The sequence below is a fragment of the Vanellus vanellus genome (genome assembly GCF_965231255.1).
Source record: "Vanellus vanellus genome assembly, chromosome: Z".
NCBI classification, from domain to species: domain Eukaryota; kingdom Metazoa; phylum Chordata; class Aves; order Charadriiformes; family Charadriidae; genus Vanellus; species Vanellus vanellus.
This window is the reverse complement of record NC_138908.1, coordinates 44,359,102-44,380,006: the sequence shown is the minus strand read 5'-3', so window position 1 is coordinate 44,380,006 and position 20,905 is coordinate 44,359,102. Positions and strand designations below refer to the sequence as shown.

The 20,905-nt window shown below is 41.3% G+C and overlaps 1 protein-coding gene across 3 annotated transcripts in view; it reads right to left on the bottom strand.

Moving 5' to 3' along the window:
* UBQLN1 (ubiquilin 1) overlaps positions 1-14,186 on the bottom strand; it is a 35,517-nt gene extending 21,331 nt beyond the window's left edge. For all 3 annotated transcript variants that reach the window (XM_082498123.1, XM_082498121.1, XM_082498122.1), the window contains exon 1: positions 13,901-14,186. In XM_082498123.1, coding sequence (XP_082354249.1) covers positions 13,901-14,056 — 156 coding nt within the window. In that variant the 5' untranslated portion in view covers positions 14,057-14,186. The remainder of the gene's footprint in view (positions 1-13,900) is intronic.
* Positions 14,187-20,905: the final 6,719 nt, after the last annotated feature.

Below are 20,905 nucleotides of genomic sequence, written 5' to 3'. Positions count from 1 at the left end.
CATCTAGATCACTAGTTATATAACTAGCAATAACAAAAATCTGATTCCACTTAAAGACTACTGTGGCTTCAATCAGGCATGCATCCATGACAATACACATAGACCAGTATATATAGTACTTATATATACACGTATATACACACTGTAAAGTATGTATACAATTATATATTAGTAAGTATACACTAAATTATACACACACACACACTCTGAAGCCATCCATTGCTGAAAGCCCGCGAATGCAATGTCACAAGTGTAATAAATCTGTCTATGCTTTTGCTGGAACTAAACAGTGAAGTAGCCCCTCTTCTTAGACATATTTTTGCTATCTTCCATTTGTCAAAACTAGCACCCCTTTCCACACAGGCAAAAGTTACCTCTCAGGTAGCTCTTCTTTCTCATTCAGCACATATCATAGCTGCATGAAATGCGTTTGGCAGCCTAGGGCATGGTGAATAGCCACATTCTTCAGCTGACCAGGAAATCACACCCTCATTAAAATAACTCAACATGGAAGCCCACTGTATACCTTCTTGCCTTCCTAGCCAATAATAACCAGGCTATGCTTTGACTGAGTTCTGGTTGAGATTTATTATTCTCTAGATAAACAATCTCACAAAAAGCAAAAAATTCACAAAACTTGAAAAGGAGTATAGCCAAGAAAAACGCAAATGACTTGATTATAAGAAAGGCAGATAAATTTATTCAACGCAACTTGTCAGCAGGTTAAGTATTTTTAAAAAGATCCCAGGCAGTTAGGAAGTCCTTCAGAAGTTCACCCCATTTAACATTTTATAATTAAGTTGACCATACTACTTTAAACAACATTGCAAACATGCTAGAGATTTGTCACTCCTTATAAGAAAATAAAACACTGATCTTGCAATTAGTTATGAAGTTACATTTTATAATAGGCAGGTCTAAAAAAGTTAAATCCCACTGTATTATGCTTTGAAGGTGAGTCTCTAATTGAAAGAGTTTATAGCATAAGAAGAGGAAAAAAAAAAAAACAAACATATTAAGAAAGAAAGATTTTGAGGTAAAAAGTCTCTGTGTTTGGGTAGGAAGTTGCCCTTGGTTAGTTAAGAGTCTGCTCACACAGAGTTAGTTCCAGGGGAAACAACTTTTAAATCAGCCTTTATACTGGCAATATCTAGACTTGCAAGTATTCCAGAAGTCCATTCCTTCCCAAAGTGGGTTACTTACCCAAGTTATTCCTCACATGTTTATCTAGTCTGTTCTCTGAGGTCCCAGCGACTTTTTTCCAAGAAACCTACTCCAGTGTTTCACTATCCTTGTTCTTCGTTCTCCTGTCCACAATGGACAACACAAACAGATTGCTGCTCTCCTTAGAATAAAGGGTTGCAGTAAGGCTAATCTTTCCTTGAGGGTTGTGTTTTCTAATCCAATCATTCCCACCACTCTCTGGATTTTCAAATCCAATTACATCGTTTTGTCTGTGTCGGGCTCAAACTGGCCAAAATATTCCACACCAGTTGTTATCTATACTTAGTGGAACAACAGGATAAACTCCACATCCTGCAAGCTATATTCCCATTTATAAGAAAAAGTGAGAAATCCATGCAGGAAAATGCTCGTATAAACAGTGCTGGCGTATTTAACAGCTATAAACTCTAAACCCTTTTCTGCAAAGCAACTATTCAGGCAGTTGCTTCCTATTCTGCATTCTTCTGGTTAATTATTCTTAATACACATTCCAAAGTAACACAAAACCAGCAGAAATACTCACAATTTGGTACAAAGCTAATGCATAAGAATAAAGAACTACTATACTGTGCCAAACCAAAGAGTAATGTCATTTACCCAAACTCATTTATTATCATATTTTCCACAGTATATTCTGACAGTGAGATCCACAACAATTCTCATCAGAAGTCTGATGCTGTAGTATAAAAATATTCATAGAAACACAGAATATCTCAAGTTGGAAGGGACCCATAAGAATCATTGAGTGCAAATCCCTGCCCCTTGCAGGACTACTTAAAACTGAATCATATGACTCGGAGCATCATCTAGGTGCTCCTTGAACTCTGACAGGCTTGGTGCCGTGACTACTATCATGAGGAGCCTGTTACAGCGACTCACCACCCTCTCAGTGAAGAATCATTTCCTAAGCTCAAATCTGAACTTTCCCTGATGCAGCTTCATTCCATTTCCTTGTGTCCTATCGGTGGTCACCTGAGAGAGCAGATCAGCACCTCCCACTGCGTTGCCCCCCTTAAGGAAGCTGTCAACTGTGATGAGGTCACCCCTCAGCCTTCTCTTCTCCAAGCTGAGCAAACTAAGTGACTGTCCTGGCTTGAGGTAAAACAGAATCAATTTTGTTCAAAAACTTCGCTTCTTAGCTGGGCCTCTTCTAACTACTGAAATTAACTGCATATTGTGCGGACAGTGTTCACTCTCTCAGACTGATAAGACCGACTGTTTATAGCTGATGCCCAGGCATGGGATGCAGAGAGGCTCTTGCTTATACTTATCGCTGTAACAGCCAAGGCCAACCAACTTTGTTATTTGCCACGTTGGAGGGTCGGAAGCGGAAAAGCATAGTGGGGTCCCACCTGTGGGGAGGAGCGGACAGGACAGGTGACCCAAAACTGACCAACAGGGTATTCCATCCCGTCTGCCTCACGCTCAGTATAAAAGCTGAGGGATCAAAGGGTCATCACTCTTCCTTCAATGGCCGACGTCTGAGGAGGACTCTGTTCGTCTGCCTGTGATCCCGATCCTGAATCCAGATCCAGAATCCAGTTCCCGTCTGTCACTGAGTCCAGCCTGGGACTGCCCCAGTGCCAGCCGGTGACATGACTGTCATCTCGGGAGCTTGGTACAGTTTTATATATATTTTTTCATTATTTCTTTTCATTTTATTATTAATGTTTCATTAAAGTAGTTTAGTTCCTTCTAAACTCATAAGTCTCTTTTTCCTCCCCTCCCTCTCTCTTTGAAGAGGGGTAAAGGGGAGCATTTGTCGGTCCTGTCTGAGGTCCCTCAGGTAGTGAGTAGTGGATTTTGGCCTAAACCATGACAGTGACCTCAGCTGGTCCTTCTAAGTCTTGCCCTCAAGACATTTCAGTATCTTGGTCGCTTTCCTCTGAACACACTAATAGTTTGATGTCCTTCTTCAAATGACTTTATCTTAAAAAAAGCCCTGTCACACAACTGTAAAAGCTGCGATTTACCCCTAAGGTCAAGTAAACAAAACACCGTTTATAGAACATAACCAAACAGTATCTAATATTACTAGTATATAGGCATCAAAGACTATATAATTCCTTTTCCCTACTTACATGTAATGCTATTTAGATGATCTGCAAAAACAACACTACAGTAAGACAGGAATGTGACAACCAATGTACCAGGACCCCCAAAACAACCTCTACAGCAACATACATGCATGATCCAAATGCATAATAGATCTCTTTCCAGACACAATAATAAAACTGTCAAGAATAAAGAATACTGAGCCAATTTTGGCTGAGGCATTTTTACATAAAAAGCCTAACCAAGATGAAAAAAAAAAAAAAAAAAAAGTCTGGTGTCTTTCATCAGCTTCACTTGCTTTCAGCACAACCTTGGGACTTCTGAAATGACAAAGTATAAGGAGGACCAAGCCCTCTGTTTGACACTTGATTCACAGAAGAATACCACATAAAACGTAGGTTAGCATGTAAGATATTTAGCAAACAAATACAGGCTGGGTGGAGAATGGATTGAGAGCAGCCCTGAGGAACCAACACTTGGGGGTGTTGGTTGATAAGAAACTCAACATGAGCCGGCAATGTGCACTCGCAGACCAGAAAGCCAACCATATCCTGGGCTGCATAAAAAGTAATGCTTCACAGAATGGTTGGAGTTGTAAGGGAACTTAAAGACCATCTAGTTCCAACACCCTGCCATAGGCAAGGACACCTCCCACTAGACCAGGTTGCTCAAAGCCCCATCAAACCTGGCCTTCAACACTTCCAGGGATGGGACATCCGCAACTTCTCTGGGCAGCCTGTTCCAGTGCCTCACCACCCTCACAGTAAAGAATTTCTTCCTAATATCTAATCTAAATCTTCCCTCTTACAGTTTAAAGCCAGTCCCACTCATCCTGTCGCTACACTCCCTGATAAAGAGCCCCTCACCATCTTTCCTGTAGGCTCCTTTAGGTACTGGAAGGCTGCTGTAAGGTCTCCTTGGAGCCTTCTCTTCTCCAGGCTGAACCACCCCAACTCTCTCAGCCTGTCTTCCTACGTGAGATGCTCCTGCCCTCTGATCATCTTTGTGGCCTTCCTCCAGACTCGTTCCAGCAGGTCCATGTCCTTCTTATGTTTGGGCCTCCGAAGCTGGATGCTGTACACCAGGTGGGGTCTCACAAGAGCAGAGTAGAGGGGCAGAATCACCTCCCTTGACCTGCTGGCCACACTTCTTTTGATGCAGCTCAGGATACGGCACACTGCTGGCTCATGTTGAGCTTCTCATCAACCAAAATCCCCAGGTCCTTCTCTCAATCCATTCTCCGCCCAGCCTGTATTTGTGCATGGGATTGCCCTGGCCCATGTGCAGGCCCTTGCAGTTGTCCTTGTTGAATTTCATGAGGTTTGCACAGGCCCAATTCTCAAGCCTGTCCAGGTCCCTCTGGATGGCATCCCTTCCCTCCACCGTGTCAACCGCTCCACACAGCTTGGTGTTATCAAATTAATACATATGTAGGCAGTTGTGAGAAAATAAAGTTTGGTACTGTTTAAATCTTCAGTTTGTACAACTGAACTAAATAACACTACCAGCAAAGTACAGTTAAAGTACTTTGTCATCTGAGAAAACCAAAAGCAAGAGGAGTTCAAAGTGTCACTGGCTAGAAACGTTGGGTATTTCTGTCCAATTTTCCTACTGCATTGACTGCTCCTGTTTATTAGCATGTAACACTCCAAGCAATGGTTTCATCTGATTTGCTTTACTGTTCTAAACCACAAGTTTTACTCCACTGTAATACTAGGCATTGTGACATTACAAAGGTGTTCAGTTATATCTGCATATAGAAAAGGACCTGAAGTTGTAAAAATAGTGTTTCACCACACCTAACTTCTAGCATATTCACAAAAACTAGTTCATCATACCCCACTAGTAATCGAATGCAATAAAAATAACGTAAAATTATGTCAATTTTAGATATAATTGTTAGACAAATAAGTGGAGAGAAACACAATGGGAATCAGACTTAAACATAAGACTACTATCTAGACAGAGGCCTCGTTTCCCTAGGGAGAAACAGAGAAAGCATTCTTAACCAAAGCAAATTAATTCAAGGTCACAGCCTCCTTGACAGATGGCAACTTGTAGTTTTGAAATGAATTAGAGCAAATCTAAAGCTACAGTCTTTTTGAAGCACCTTGCCCACATTACTATTTTACCTCATTAACTTGTTTCTATCAACATTTTTTTTTTTTAAGGACAGGAACAGTGTAATTTTTCACATCGAGAACATTCACATTGCTTTAGAAGCACACCAGCATTTCTTGTTTACACTCTCAATTTCCATGCCAAATAGCCTGATATTCACACAACTTTAAAAAACTCAGCCCAATACTCCACTAACAAAACTCTGCTTTTTTGTTTCATGTTAACACAAAAAAAGGTTCCACAAAGCAAGTTATGAGTTCCATTACACCTGCTCAACTTGATTGCCTCTGAAGGTTCTTGCAAGGTACAGGTAGACACCATGGTTTTGATCCCCAGTGCTGAATAAATGCATAATGAATAAATAACTACCTGAACTAGTTAAAGTAAAGATTTTGTCACTGAACAAAGCAAATGTCTGGATGCACATGAAGCAGAACAGCTGACTAAAACAGACTGGTTTGCACTATCACTTCACAAAGTAGACCCATACTTTAAACATTAACCTATAAACACCTGACCATCTGACAAGTTGGCCTAGGAAGGGCCTGGTAAAAAGTTATTCCAGGCAAAATAAAAATCTTGACATGCAAACTGTCCTTTGATACGTTACCATCATATAATGATTCAAAAGTGTTTGCTGACTCACTCTATAACACCAAAACCAGCAACTATAACAACTATCCATTCACACGACAAAGTGCTGTGAAAAAGGAATAAAGAGAGGAAAACAAATAAAGACAAATACTTTCTCAAATCCTCTCAAGCTTGGTTTAATAAGACACATTTAAAAATTAAATTACAATAACAGTCTGAAAGAGGCCTCAGGGAATTAACACCCAATTCCCACTGAAAAGTAACAGAAAACAGGCCCCTAAAAACTGCAACTGCTTTGAAAATACTAAGCTACAACTTTATCTAGATGACAATAAAAAAGCAAAGTTGCTGACTCTTCCCACACCAAACTGTGTTCTGAACGCAGCAGTGGATGACAGGGAAGCAAAGGTTTGTATTTAGCGGGCTGAACAGTGGTTTATGTTCCCAGCAGTCCCTCAAACAGTCCTATTGCAAAGACAGACTTTCAAACCACATCACCTTGTTCAGCACTGCTGTTTCAAAACACATCCATGACCATTTAAACTTTCAACTGCCATTCCTATTAACATACTCAGTTAAGCGTACTAGCTGGACTCTAGCCTCTCTTACACCCACGCCCAGCAGCTTCAACAGAGGCTAACTTTGATGAGCTCCAGCCTTCTTTCATACAATAGAATTAATGGCTACAGGTCTTCTTGACCCAAGATGTAAGGAACCAAACACTCTCTTGGCAATACAACTGCTGATAGCTGTGGTGTCCTTTCCTGGTGAATCATACCTGGTAATCTTATGACCGTGAATTAAAGTGAGTCAGTGGAAAAAGGGTTTCATTGCACAATCCTTGGACACTATACAGGAAGAGGGACAAGAACTTGCGGTTTCAAGCAGGAAAGCACTTTTGGCCCACAGTCCATGGTTTGCAGCAGATAAAGCGTAGCTAGAAAGTGCACCCAAAATTAGGCTTCTGAATAAGCCTACTCTGTCTTTCATGACTCGAAGGAGTTACTATCTTCTTGTGTCCTTGCCAATGACCTATGCCACTCTGACAACCAAATTATTTCCTCAAAGCTGTGCAACCACACCAAACACAATAAATTCATCTCAAGAAATAAACTGAGATTCTTGATGAGCTTACAAGGCTATTTGCCCATAAAGAAAAACTGCAGCAGTGCAACCTAGTGGAAAGGGCTCAGGACTCCTGTTCTAGCCATGTCTATCCCTTCCAGGCATCCTTCAGCCAGCCACTTTACTCCTCCATGCTATGACTTAGTAGAAATGGTTAGCAGTACTTCCCTTCTCCATAAAAGCAGTTTGCAATCTACTGATGGAAAGTGTTGTACTTGTAACAGAACAAGCCTGTTCTCTAGCAAGTGACTGAGACCACATAAAGCTATAAAAGGATTACATGTAAAATGGGATTCTTGCAGTAGAGCTCCTTTTTGAGGATCTACCCTCTATTTTCTTTTTCACAAGACAGCATAAGATGTTTTATCCTTCAGCTTAACTGTGAGGAGCCTGGGCAACATCTATTTTCCTGAGGAAACACTGAGATGCGAGTTACTGCCAACGGAATTCCTTCTCATACGACGTTCCAGGTAAGCATCTTTAAATTGCTTGAGTTTAGCAAGTTTTAAATTTACAGTGATACAGAATATATAAATGAGTGGACTGCAAATATAATGGCTAACATTTGTTTCAGCGTGTCAGGGGTAGAGAACAATTAACCCCATCAACAACAAGAAGTCTAAACGAAAGCATTTTTCTTCATGTCACTATGTAATCTCCAATTCTTACAATTTTGACCTAACCTTACTCCCAGACAGTGACACTCCTTATATAGCCAAAGTTTGTAGTCACTAGACTGAGAAGTTGACAGGGCTCTAAAATACATATGTAGAATATCTTCTACCACAGCTGTTCATTCATTAGGTTTTTCTCTGCTGTTGGCAATTTTAAACCATATGCAGGACAACCTCTAAAAATTCTGTGACAACCCTGACCCATGACCGAGGGTGAGAGATGCTAGCAAAACAAACCCATGGGAAACCACAGGAGGAAGGAAGGCCCTATTTGACATGGATAACGTTTTAAAAGGATAAAAAAACCCTGAAGTATCAAAATGAACCTGTTACTCTGCAGAAAGTTCCCTGCACACAAGACACTTCACAGTATGATTTAAATAGGTATTCTTATTTTACTGTATCTGTCAGTCACTTATCAGGAAACATTTGCTAACTACCACTGTTCGATAATTGATACTTTTAAGTGACATCTAGCTAAATCAACTGTCAGGGAAGTCAACATCGCTTCTTCTAAAGGTTTTTATTCTACCAAATAGCCATCTACCACCGCTCTAAAACAATTTTATTCAGGTTGCCAAAATGAGTAAAAAAATAGCTTAAGACACATGAATAATCAGAGTGTATTGCAAGGCAGACTCCATAAAGAGTCACACAGATGTGTTTCAATGCAGACACCAGACAACAGAAAACCTAATGCTAAATTCATGTCCTCAAGTGCCTTGGGTGCCAACAGACAGATAAATTAGAATCCTGGAAAAGAACTACAAACTGGACTCCATTATACAGTTTCAGCCTCTTTTGGCTGTACCATTTAGTAATCCCTGGACTACAGAAAAACACTGACACAGAATTCAATTAAGTTAAAAGAATTGAAATGTAACTGTTCTTATGAAATAAAACATTACATGAAGTATTAAAAGCATACACAAGTCAGGAAAGATGCTCCGCTACCAAATTACCCAACGTTGTCCTTAACATTTACACCTGTGTGATCTTTATTAGCAGAGTATTACCAATTTGGGATCGTGAGAACCAGGCACAAATCTGAAATCCTGGATTTATGGATTTAAAGTTTTCAACCATAAACTGTAGTCAAGTTGTAATCAGAGAATACAACTTTATGAGATCTCCACTTGACAAAAAGCAGAATCTCAACACAATGTATACATTTACACATACAATTCAGTAGGTCAGGTTTTTTACCTATAATTTAGTGTAGTACAATATTTATTTATTCGCTTAGCTTAAAAAACATACTATAAGACATTAAATATGCTATAACTGAAAACTGTATTCCACACCGAAGAGCAACTCCACGAAAAGGCTGAAGTTAAATAAAAATGGAAAAGAAAGGCAAAAGAACCAAATCTGTTTCCTGTGGAACTAAACTTAATTTCACTAACTTTTCCAGATGGACATTACTCTGAAATTTTCCGATAATCACAGGATTGACAATATTCTCTGCAAGAACTGCAAGCTTCTGAAGTTCTTAGTGCAGATTTGCTATATGCACTCATTGTTGGCCTACCAATTAAAAATATACAGCAAAGCTTGTTACTCAGTTTCAGAGTTGCAGCAATCACAGACTGTGCAACTTGGTATAATGCAGCCTGCATACATATTGGTGGACAGTAACTCTGAACCAGTTACAATAAACTTTTGAACACTGCAGATTTCAACACTGGGCATTACCAGAAGCACACCATGAAGTCTCAGCAAGCTTTAACTCTTCTGAAATTCCCTTACTGTGTAAACAGTTTAAATGATGAAAGTAAAGCTGGTTTTGTATGTAAGTGGTTCCAACACCTCATCACTCAAACAACTGATGTAATTCACTAAGATGTTTAAGACATGAGTTGTCAACAACATGAGCTTACTTGCTCTTTGTATACAGGCTTTACCAAAACACATTGTTAAATCAAACTCTGCTAAGCAAGGAATTGCAAAGATTGTATTGCCATGAACTCAGAAAATAAATGAAAGGCGGAGGAAGACAAAAGATAAAGTGTTACTGAGCTTAAGTATCAGCACCATCAGGGGCAGCTAAAGTCAGCAGGCTCACAGATATTCATCTTTACCCACCATGTATTCATGAATTCTTTGCACAGAGCAAGATCAGTATCATACCTAGTCAATAAAGCAAATATTTGGTCCTTGTCCTAATACTGAGCCAAAATGAGCATCACACCTAGTCAAGAAAGCAAATATTTGGTCCTTGTTCTAATACTGACCCAAACTGTGTTCAGCACAACCAAACAGGTTCCACAGAAAAAAAGACAGATGGGTGGCACTTGCAATCAACTGACCTCCCAGGGTGGCTTTGCACTCGAAGGTTATTTTCCATTCCAACCTGCACACTCCCTGTTCTAGCTGCACAATGCACAATCAGGCATAACAAATCCTATGTTGCTGAAGTCTTCCAACATCGGGAAAAATCTGCCTTGACTTAGGACGATTGGAAACCTGATTTACATTAATGGAACAACATAAAATATGCTTTGTGTAGCCTTAAATTTGGCTCTGATGACCTATATTTACCTAAAAATCCAGATTTTTTTTCTGGCAGTATTCTGGAATGACTGCAAACAAATAAACAACAAGTTAACTCACTAAGTAATAATATTAGCTACAGAAGCATACAACTGAATGGGCTTTATTTTGCTGTATGAGTTTAAAGTTGTTTGGGTTTTTTTCAACCTGCAAATAAGGCAAGCAACGCTGGCCCACCTATGCCAATGGAACAAACCACTTGCAGATCCCAGATGCATTTGAACAGATGTTCAACCTTTTTTGTATTTAAGATTAACCTATTTTCAAGGTTGGCTCTAGAAACATCACATCTACCATTGATGCTTATTATTAACACCAGCTCATTTTTACTGTTTAAGAGAAACAGGCAATACTAGTGGCCTGGTTTCAGGTAAAACAGGACCAATTTTGTTCAGTAACTTCGCTTCTTAGATAGGCCTCTTCTAACTACTGAAATTAACTGCATATTGTGCGGACAGTGTTCACTCTCTCATACTAAGACCAGGCATGGTATGCAGAGAGGCTCCTGCTTATACTTATCACTGTAACAGCCAAGGGCAGATAACTTTGTTACTTGCCCCGTTGGAGGGTCAGAAGCGGAAAAGCGTAGAGGGGTCCCACCTGCAGGGAGGAGTGGACAGAACAGGTAACCCAAAACTGACCAACAGGGTATTCCATCCCATCTGCCTCATGCGCAGTATAAAAGCTGAGGGATCAAAGAGTCAGCCCTCTTTCTTCAATGGCCAGCATTCGAGGAGGACTCTGTTCATCCAGCTTTGATCCTGATCCTGAGTCTAGATCTGCAATCCAGTTTGCGTCCGCCACTGAGTCCAGTCTGGGACTTCCCCAGTGCCAGCCAGTGATGGGACTGTCATCCTGGGAGCTTGATACGGTTTTGTATATTTTTCATTAAAGTATTTTAGTTCCTTCTAAACTCATAAGTCTCTTTTCCCTCCTGTGCCTCTCTCTTTGAAGAGGCCTAGAGAGGAGCATCTGTCAGTTCCACCCAGGGTGCCCCACGTCCCCAGTAGCCAATTCGGCCTAAACCACGACAACTAGTCACACTACAGGGTCAGTACATTTTTTAGTGCTAGCTATGACATTGTCTGGGACTCCAAGAAAATGGTTGACCCACAGGGGCAATCTTACTTCAGTGCAATCAAAATATAACTGCAGATCTAATCTGTTAACAGCAGCTCCAAGACAAACAACATCAACACTTTAAAATAACTGTGGACAATAAAGACATTTTAAGCAGTGTGTTCTGTTAATTACCTAAAATTGCATGGCTGCTTTCAGTAAAAAATCATGTTCTTGCTCAGTTTTATAACTACTTCAGTTTTTTAAGATAATTGCTTATTTGAAAACCTAGCAGCCTCACTGGCATGCACATTTGAAACAATCTTGTTAAAGTCAAACAGATTGCAAAATTCACATCTGAAGTAAATCTCTTTATAATTCCTGAAGTACTCAAACTAACTGCAAACTGCTTTTCAGTACAAATGCGATCCTCAGGTTAGATCCAACACTTTCGATCTCTGTTTTAAAAACAAACCAAAACAAAACCTCCCAAACCTGCAAAGACTTTTACAAAAACTGCATTGACGCTGCTCACAAATCTATAGAGAACAGAGAAGTGAAAAGCACCCCTTTCAGACTGAGATTGCTGGGAAAGCAGTGGACAACATTAAAAAGCAAACACAGTCGTTTTATCTTTGGGAGAAACGCCTAGATTAAGCTTGCAGAGAGAGTAGCTGATAGCATACAATACTGAAGCTGCCAAAAGACCAGTGAAGACAAGAGAGTATTCTCACCCCTCTAGCAACAGGAAAGAAGACCTCAATGAAACTTAAGTCTGGAGTACTTATAAGCCAAACACTGACATAAAAAAACCCTGCTGAATCTAAAACAGACTGAATTGTAACAACTTGATAGAAGTATCAGCATTTTGTCTCTTCACAGCAACTAGGTGGAGCAAGAGTCTGATATTCTAGCCAAGGTGCTGCCACTACATTTTACACTCGGGAGCCTTTACTTCATCTTTTGTATCCTCCTCTGATAATCACACAGTGTCTTTCAGCTCATCCACAAAGAATGACTTTAAGCTCTGTCTGTAGACACCAGTGGCACTCTCACACATGTAGCCTATTTTTAGTGAAGTCTGCTGTTACTGGTCATACCAAAAAACATGAAGTCAAACTGAGCTGTCTCATTCAGAGACACTTCAGTGAGAAGTTCAGAGAAATTCTACATAAAATGAAGTAAGCTCTGAATCTCCTTCAGGAAACTTCATTTTCTGTAGTATTTTAGCATAGCAATGTCTACATCCTTCATAAGCAGGAGACTCAGGCTTTATAGAGCCTCAACCTTACACTTTGATGACACCTGTTCTCTGATTTGTAGGTTTCTAATCTATATAAATGAACTTCTAGTCAATACTTGCATGGAAAACCTCCAAGAAAAACATAAGAGTTGCAGGAAATAGCGTCAATGATTCAGTAAGTGTCACTGCATCTGTTGAGCCAAAGGCAACATGGGGCACAGACTTTCACTAGAACACAAAAACGATGCTAGTAATTCAGAGTTATCTGACGGTACCACCATGCAAAATACCATATCAATAACTAGCACATTTAAGTACAGCAGAAGGTGCATTTTATTTATACTGCAAGTTTTATAAATGCAGTCTAAGGACATCTTCATGGAAAGGCTCAGAGAATTGGGTTTGTTCAGCCTTGAGAAAAGAAGGCTTATGTGACTCCCTTCTCACAAGGAGTCACATGGAAAAGACGAGGGGTAATGGGTACAAGTTACTCCTGGGGAGATTCTGGTTGGAGAGCAGAGCAAAATTCTTTACAATGCGAACAATCAGCCACTGGAATAATCTCCCCAGGGAAGCGGTGGATTCCCCACCATCGGACACTTTTAAGATTCAGCTGGACAGGGTGCTGGGCCTTCTTGTCTAGAGTGCTTTTGCCAGGAAAGGTTGGACCAGATGATCCTTAAGGACTTGAGAGTCCCTTCCAACATAGTATTCTATAATTCTATAATTGAACAACCTACTCCCTGTTTTTAAAGACAGTTTTAGATCGAGATAACCACTGGCAATACAGCACTGCAAGGCAAACGATTTCATATGTTTTCTACAGTCACGCTAGTTAGCCAGCCAGCCTCCTACTTGCAGACTGAGTCAGCTCGACAGGAAAACGAGCTACATCCAACTGCCGGGCCGGCTCTCCCCATTGCAACAGGGAGGAGAGAAGCTGGGGAGGAGGTGGAAGAGATGAAGCGGGGGGTTTCTTCACTACCCCCACCGGCCTCAGATGGCAACAGTCCTCTCCTGGGCCGGGATCGGCCCTGGTAATCGCCCAACAGCGTCTTGAGCAGCCCGGGCGAGCAGGAGCTGCTTTGTCACCGGGAAGGGCCCTCGCCCTGCAGCGCTGGAGGCGTGAACCGCGGGCCTGGGCTCCTCTCCCGGGCTGCGCTCCAGCCGGCCCCGAACCCTAGCCCCGGCTTGGCTACACCCGCCTGGCCCCCGCTGCCCGCCCCCTCAGGCCGCCCCCGTTGCCCCTCACCTGCCGGATGCTGCTGTTTTCAGACACGGCGAACTCCTCCTTCTCTTTGGGAGTTTTCACCGTGACTTTGATGATCCGCGGCTCGGCGGCGGAACCCCGGGCGGGGGACTCCGGGGGGCTGCGACCGCCGGCGGGACCCTCCGCTCTCTCCGACATGGCAGGTGGGTGAGGGGGTGGGAAGAAGGCGAGTCCCGGCCGGCTACAGGCTCGCAGCTCCCAGCGGCTCCGCTCTGCGTGCCGCTACACCCGCTCCCGCACCGGCGGGCGGAAACAGCCCGGCTGGGCCGTGTCGTGCACTGATGACGTCCCGCATCGGGGAAGTTACTAGAACGGGGAGCTGTTTGCCCGGGCGTGGGCTCGCGCGCCGCCGCCTCGCTGCTCCAGCGCGCATGCGTCGCCCGCGCCCGCTGGCAGGCGACGCATGCGCGCTGGAGCAGCGAGGCGGCGGCGCGCGCCTTTGGTGCTGCCTGTTAGCTGCTGCGGCGGTTTTTTTCCTGTTGGAAACGGCCAAAAAAAAAAAAAAAAAAATAAAGAGCTCTCTCGGTACAGCTCTTACTGCGCTTACTGCTTTAAAAGTAGTAATGCTCGGAGGCATTCCGTAGGAGGGGCTGTCGTTTGCCTCCAGCTTGGACCAGAAAATAACTTGGGATCGTAGAGTCGTTTCGGTTGGAAGGGACCTTGGAGAGCATCGAGTCCAACCATTAACCTAACACTGCCAAAACCCGCCGCTAAACCATGTACCTCAGCACCACATCTACCGGTCTTTTAAATACCTCCAGGGATGGCACCTCAACCGCTTCCCTGGGCAGCCTGTTGCAATGTTTGACAACCCTTTCAGGGAAGAAATTTTTCCCAATATCCAATCTAAACCTGCCCTGGTGTTACTTGAGGCCATTTTCTCTTGTCCCATCACTTGTCACTTGGGAGAAGATACCAACACCACCTCACTACAACCTCCTTTCAGGTAGCTGTAAAGAGCGAGAAGGTCTCCCCTCAGCCCCCTTTTCTCCAGGCTAAACAACCCCAGGTCCCTCAGCCACTCCTCATAAGACTTGTTTTCCAGACCCCTCACCAGCTTTGTTGCTCTCCTCTGGACATGCTTCAGCATCTCTATGTCTTTCTGGTAGCGAGTGGCCCAAAACTGAACACAGTACTCGAGGTGGAGCCTCACCAGTGACGAGTACAGGGGAATGATCGCTTCCCTTACTTGTGCTGGCCACACTATTCCTGACACAAGCCAGGATGCCATTGGCCGCCTTGGTCACCTGGGCACACTACTGGCTCATATTCAGGTGGCTGTTGACCAACACCACCCAGGTCCTTCTCCACCAGGCAGCTTTCCAGCCACTTTTCCCCAGACCTGTAGTGCTGCATGGAGTTGATGTGACCAAAGTGCAGGACTTGGCACTTGACCTTGTTGAACCTCATACCATTGGCCTTGGCCCACCGATGCAGCCTGTCCAGATCCCTCTGTAGAGCCTTCCTACCCTCAAACAGATCAACACTCCCACCCAACTTGGTGGTGTCTGTAAACTTACTGAGGGTGCGCTCCATCCCCTCATCCAGGATGGTGGTAAAGATATTAAACAGAAGTGGCCTCAGTACTGAGCCCTGGGGAACACCACTTGTTAATGGAAGCCAACTTAATCACGAATTAAACATAGTATCACCAAGTTAGACATTTTCCCAGAATATGAGTGATTTTCCTGTCTCGCAGGAAATTCAAGATGCCTATTCCTGCTTTGGTATGAAATGTATGTGCGGCTTTGAATTCTAGACTCAAATGCCCTTTCTTCCTTATTCTTAAATATGAAGTGGTGTTTTCCACAGTAGCCTGACTCACCAGGTGCTGGCTTGGTCTGTTGTTAGGGTAATCTCTCAGGAACTCTATATAAAATCAGTTCAGCTGATACTAAAAACAGTGTAATACAACAGGGTAGGCTCCAACCCACTTAAAATTGTTATTAAAGGCATTTAAGACCTGCTAAACGGTTTTAAAATAGGAATACCAATCACTGGCTGAAAGTGATTCCAGGTTTTGCCTGTCCCAGAGCTTTGGTTTGTTGCAGGTAAAACTGATTTCAGGCATATTTAACCACTGAGCCTTTCCTTGGTCACACATGTTCCTTTTCCACGTTAGTCACGACCCTACAAGGGGTTGGATTCTGCTGCAGCAGAGCACTTGGACACATGCCAGTGCTACATTGTCCTGTCAACTGGCAGAGTGAGGGACACTATGAAGTAACATTTTGCACTGCAATCAAGCAGTGATTTCAATCAGATCAAAGTGCAAGGAGAGGTTCCTCATGCCAGGCTCTTCTTAGTTTATAGACGTAGCTCATGCTGACAGTATCGTTACTTGAGTAATTTGTACTCAAGTAGCACAATGGCTACCTGGTTATGATTAGCAGAGATTTACAAGTTAGAGGAATAATCATTAGTGTTATTTACTGATGTATATGTGTTAAAAGGGACAAGGATACTAAAAATTCATAGAAAATAACTTGGAAGCTATCAAAAATTCTTAATTAAGCAAAGAGGAAATTTTAGCAAAGCATGGTTGTTTCTTCATCTTAATTTTGGTAAAGATAACAGGGATATGGGAGCTTGTTTGCCAGTACTGGAAGTGTCCAGATGGAAAATACCGTAAACCAGGACAACATGCATGCGCTTTCACAGTCAGATAGTTGAGAACACAGCTTATACACAGTGCATGGAAAATGAAAATGATACAGTGAAGAATTTTGAGTTCTTAATCCTCCTTAGGCTGATGGGGTTTTTAACACTTCTTTCTTTCCTCCTGCTTTTTCTTTTCTTTCCCATTTTCTTCCACCTGTGCTTTATTTCCCTTTTCTATAACCATCTGTGCAACTTTTCTTGTTCGGTTTCTGATCTTAAATAATATAATTCAGAATGTTTATTATAGAGCAGCTTAATTTTTATGCTGCTCCATTTTCCTCACCCATGGTGACAGTATTTACTGCAGAAGTTTAGCTTAATTTCCACCTCCATCTAGACATCTTCAACTTTTTCCACAGGTAGTTGATTTAAACCAATGCAAAGTGACCTAAATTGGCTTGAAACAAACAAACAAACAAACAAAAACTGAAAATGAACTTGCAGTGACCAGAGAGTATTTTGCATCAAAATGAAAATACTGGCTCAAGTCGAGTTGAACCAAATTAAGAATACCAGTAAAAGTTTTTGAACCAGTTTGGCTAAACTCAGTTTAATGTTTTACCTGAAGTTAGTGATGCAATTTTTAATTTAGACAAGGTCTCAGGTCATCTAATGTCAGTAAAACTTACATGCAAGATCTCCAAAGTTTTGCGTTAAACTATGCCTAACATTCATCATATTCTGAATATGAACCAAAACATAACACAAACACCAGTGATTTATTCTTAACGTGTAAGGGAAAAGTATACACTTCTACTTTCACATGACCTTAAAAAGCTACCCTATATATTGTTTCCCATTCCTGATTTGCCAGAACGAAGGTTAGGACTTGTGTTTTAGACACAGTTAAAGGGGTTAAATTAAAAAAGAAGCATGCTGAAGTGTAACTGGATAGACAGCAATTACCTTCTGCTGTTTGATATGGGGCTCACTGTGTGGATACTCTGCCTTTCGTATAGCAAACCACAAGCACAACACCTTGTTAGATCTGAACCTTGCCAGCTCATCAATAATTCTAACAGATGAAATGATGTTGTCTCACTGTCAGTGGGCTTTGCTTTACTCTTTGGAAGACAATAAAGATCTTCATAAAAGTCACGTTGGACAGGAATAGAGCCCTGAGCTTCTGAACTGTGACTGCTAGTTCTTAGCTAGAATCACACGCTCAGAAATCTAGAAAAAAAAGTCATCGCTTTCACTATCCTGATCTGTCAACAGGTATTTTCCAATTATACTCTACTACCTAAGCCCTATCCCTACTTATTTTAGTTGGTTTGATTCACAAAAATCATAATTAAAGTTTTGTAGTTGTATTTAGTCATATCCATCCCAGCAATTGTTTCCTGCACTCCAGTCTGCATGTACCCTGTGCTTTGGTCTTTCCAACAGCCTCTTGCTTTTCCTAATCTTTGTTGTGTAGAGCTTTTTGTTTCTTTGGGCAAAGACACCTCAGTCCCCCTCACTTCAGAATTTTTTCCCCAAATGCATTAGCATTCCTAATTTTAGCATGGGAAACTTGTATCTGTAGTATTGCATTAACCACCTTCTTTAAAGGTAGTACAGAAGCTATGCAGTCTAAACTCTAATGTTCAGTAAATATTAGCCTTTTTCTCTCCTTTCTCTTTATTCTGGCTTTCTCACCTCACCTTTCTCTATGAGATTCTGATGATTTTTTATTTCTATTTTTTTAATTAACTTTTTTTTTTTAAAAAAAGGGTTTATTGTGTTGCTACCTACACAAATTACAGCTTATTTAAAAGCAACTAGGACAGATACAGCATACTGTTGAAGATTTGTACAGGAAATCAGAAGAATGATGAAACTGGCTCTCACCAAGTTATACACACTCACAGTCTAAAATGACTCATTGTGACAAAGTAATAGCAAGACAATTGCTAAATTTTCAGTAGAAAGCATACTGGGCGTATCACTCCTGAAACAGGCTGCAACAGCTATGAAAAAAAGCTTTGTCTTGGTGAACATTCAGTTATTACAAATGTAAAAGAAACTAGATACGAGAAAATACATTATTTTTTTTTTCCAAGACTCATACAAAAACTTATGAGTAAGAGCAGTATAATGGAAGAATTTCTGTGTAATGTATACTGGACGGGCTAATATATCAAGTGGTGAACAGGGAAAGGAGTTGTGTTGAATAGCGAGACCTGTATTCAGTGTTGCTCAAATTAGAAATGTGTGTCTATTTCTTTAGCACATAAAAGCAGAACGAGCTTTTTATGAGGACATGAATATGTGCTTAGAATACAACCTCTGATTCATTTTGATAGAATTCCTTCTGTTATTAATCAGCAAGCATTATACAAACTAATTTTCAGTTATGTCAAACTCAATAGCACAAGAAAGAGCACACGTGAGTTCTACAGTGTTTGGGGAAGGGGGGGAGCTTTTACTGAAAGTCCTGAAAGTAAAAGTCATCACATCAGCAAAACAAAACACCCCTGTATCAAATAGGGACAGATGGGCATATTAAAACGTAGAGGAAGACATATTTATACAACAGCAGGTAGCCAATCTTTTGGATTTTGGCTTCTAGACAGCTGAGGCAATAGAACTTTGAATTTTTCTCTCTAACTATAATTTAGCAATTTAATGACACCTTGAAACAGACTGCTTAGATTTTGGGAAAATATGCATGTTCTGATTTCCCAATTCAAAATTGCTGACAAGTACAAACATGTTGGAAAAGAAGTCACATCTTAAAGTTATAGGCATCACTGTTTTTTTTAGTAAAAAGTCTTAAGTCTTGTTCTGGTAAGTATTTCCTGCGGGGCAGCAGATAATGAAAAAACATCACCTCCCCAAATAAAGAGGTTTTAGTTTGAATCATACTAGTAACAAGATATTAGCAAGAGAGGTTTTACTAGCAAAGGAGGTTTAGTTTGAATCAGACTCCTAACAAGATTCCTTTGTTCCACCCAGTACTGTTTTATCTGTTAGGATAAGATGCTGCAGTTATGTGCAGTCACAGGGTTCACATTTCTGAAGAAGTCGTATTGGTCCTATCCCAAGGATGTATTTGAAATTATTTTCAAAAAGCTGCCCAGAACAAAAAAACAAAACAAACCAAAACAACAAAACTCAAAAGAAACGGTAGGACAAACAAATCAGTGAAGCTCCAATAAGACCTGCAGTATTATTATGAAATTTGAGTAATTATGGACTATTAGCTACAATGTCTAATTTCTTAGAAAAGTCTTATTCCACTGCTAGCATCATCCTGGTATTAGTTTTCAGAAGTCACTGCTAACTGTAAGAGCCACAGAGATTCATAGTACCTTTATTGATAAAGACTTTTGTCCCACTTTCCTCTCCTGCCTCCCAGTGAGTTGCTGTCTTCAAACATATTTTGCTTTGGAAATTGCTTAGTTCTACAGCTGTGCTTAAAAAAGACTCAGTTAAAAGTCGTCTACTTTTAGATCTACAGGTATTTTTGTCACCTCCTTAGTCTCTTCTCTGGTTCTTTCCTTCCAACTTCTGTGTTCTCTTCTGGTTTCCCAGGTAACTTACAGATTTTCTCAAACTTCTGTAATGTTCCACTCCAACAACTACCCCAAAACAAGTAAGATCCCAGCATTTAGTACTACATTCAGTGCTTCACAAACAATTCTGCATTTTTGTAGCCATATTGCATTCCCTGACAGTTAACATGGGACAAAAAGTGTTTGAGGTTTGTTTTTTAGCCCAAGAAGAATTGTTTATTACTAGGCAAGCTCTGAAGAATGACACAGGGCACTTTTCAATGCTAACAGGTAAAAAAGCTCTTTTTACATGGTAGTTGTACATGTCAGCTTCTACATTTTGCAGCTGAAACCCATGTACGTATGAAAAGGATACAGATGATTGAATTGTAGAATCACAGAATCATCTGGGTCACAAGGCACCTGTTAAAGATCATCTAAGCCCACCCCCCTGCCATGGGCAGGGACACCTTCCACAAGGACAGGTTGCTCAAAGCCCTGTTCACCTTGACCATGAACAATTCCAGGAATGGGGCATCCACAACTTTCCTGGGCAACCTGTTCCAATGTCTCACCACCCTCATTGTAAAAAATTTCTTCCTTGTGTCCAGTCTAGATCTTCCCTCTTTCAGGTTTAAAACCATTGCCCCTTGTCCTGTCACTATAAGCCCTGGTCAGAAGTCCCTTGTTCTTATAAGCCCCCTTTAAGTACTGAAAGGCCACAATAAGGTCTCCTCAGAACCTTCTCTTCTCCAGGCTGAACAACCCCAACTCTCTCAGTCTGTCCTCATAGGAGAGGTGCTTCAGCCCTCTGATCATTTTTGTGGCACTCCTCTGGACTCGCTCT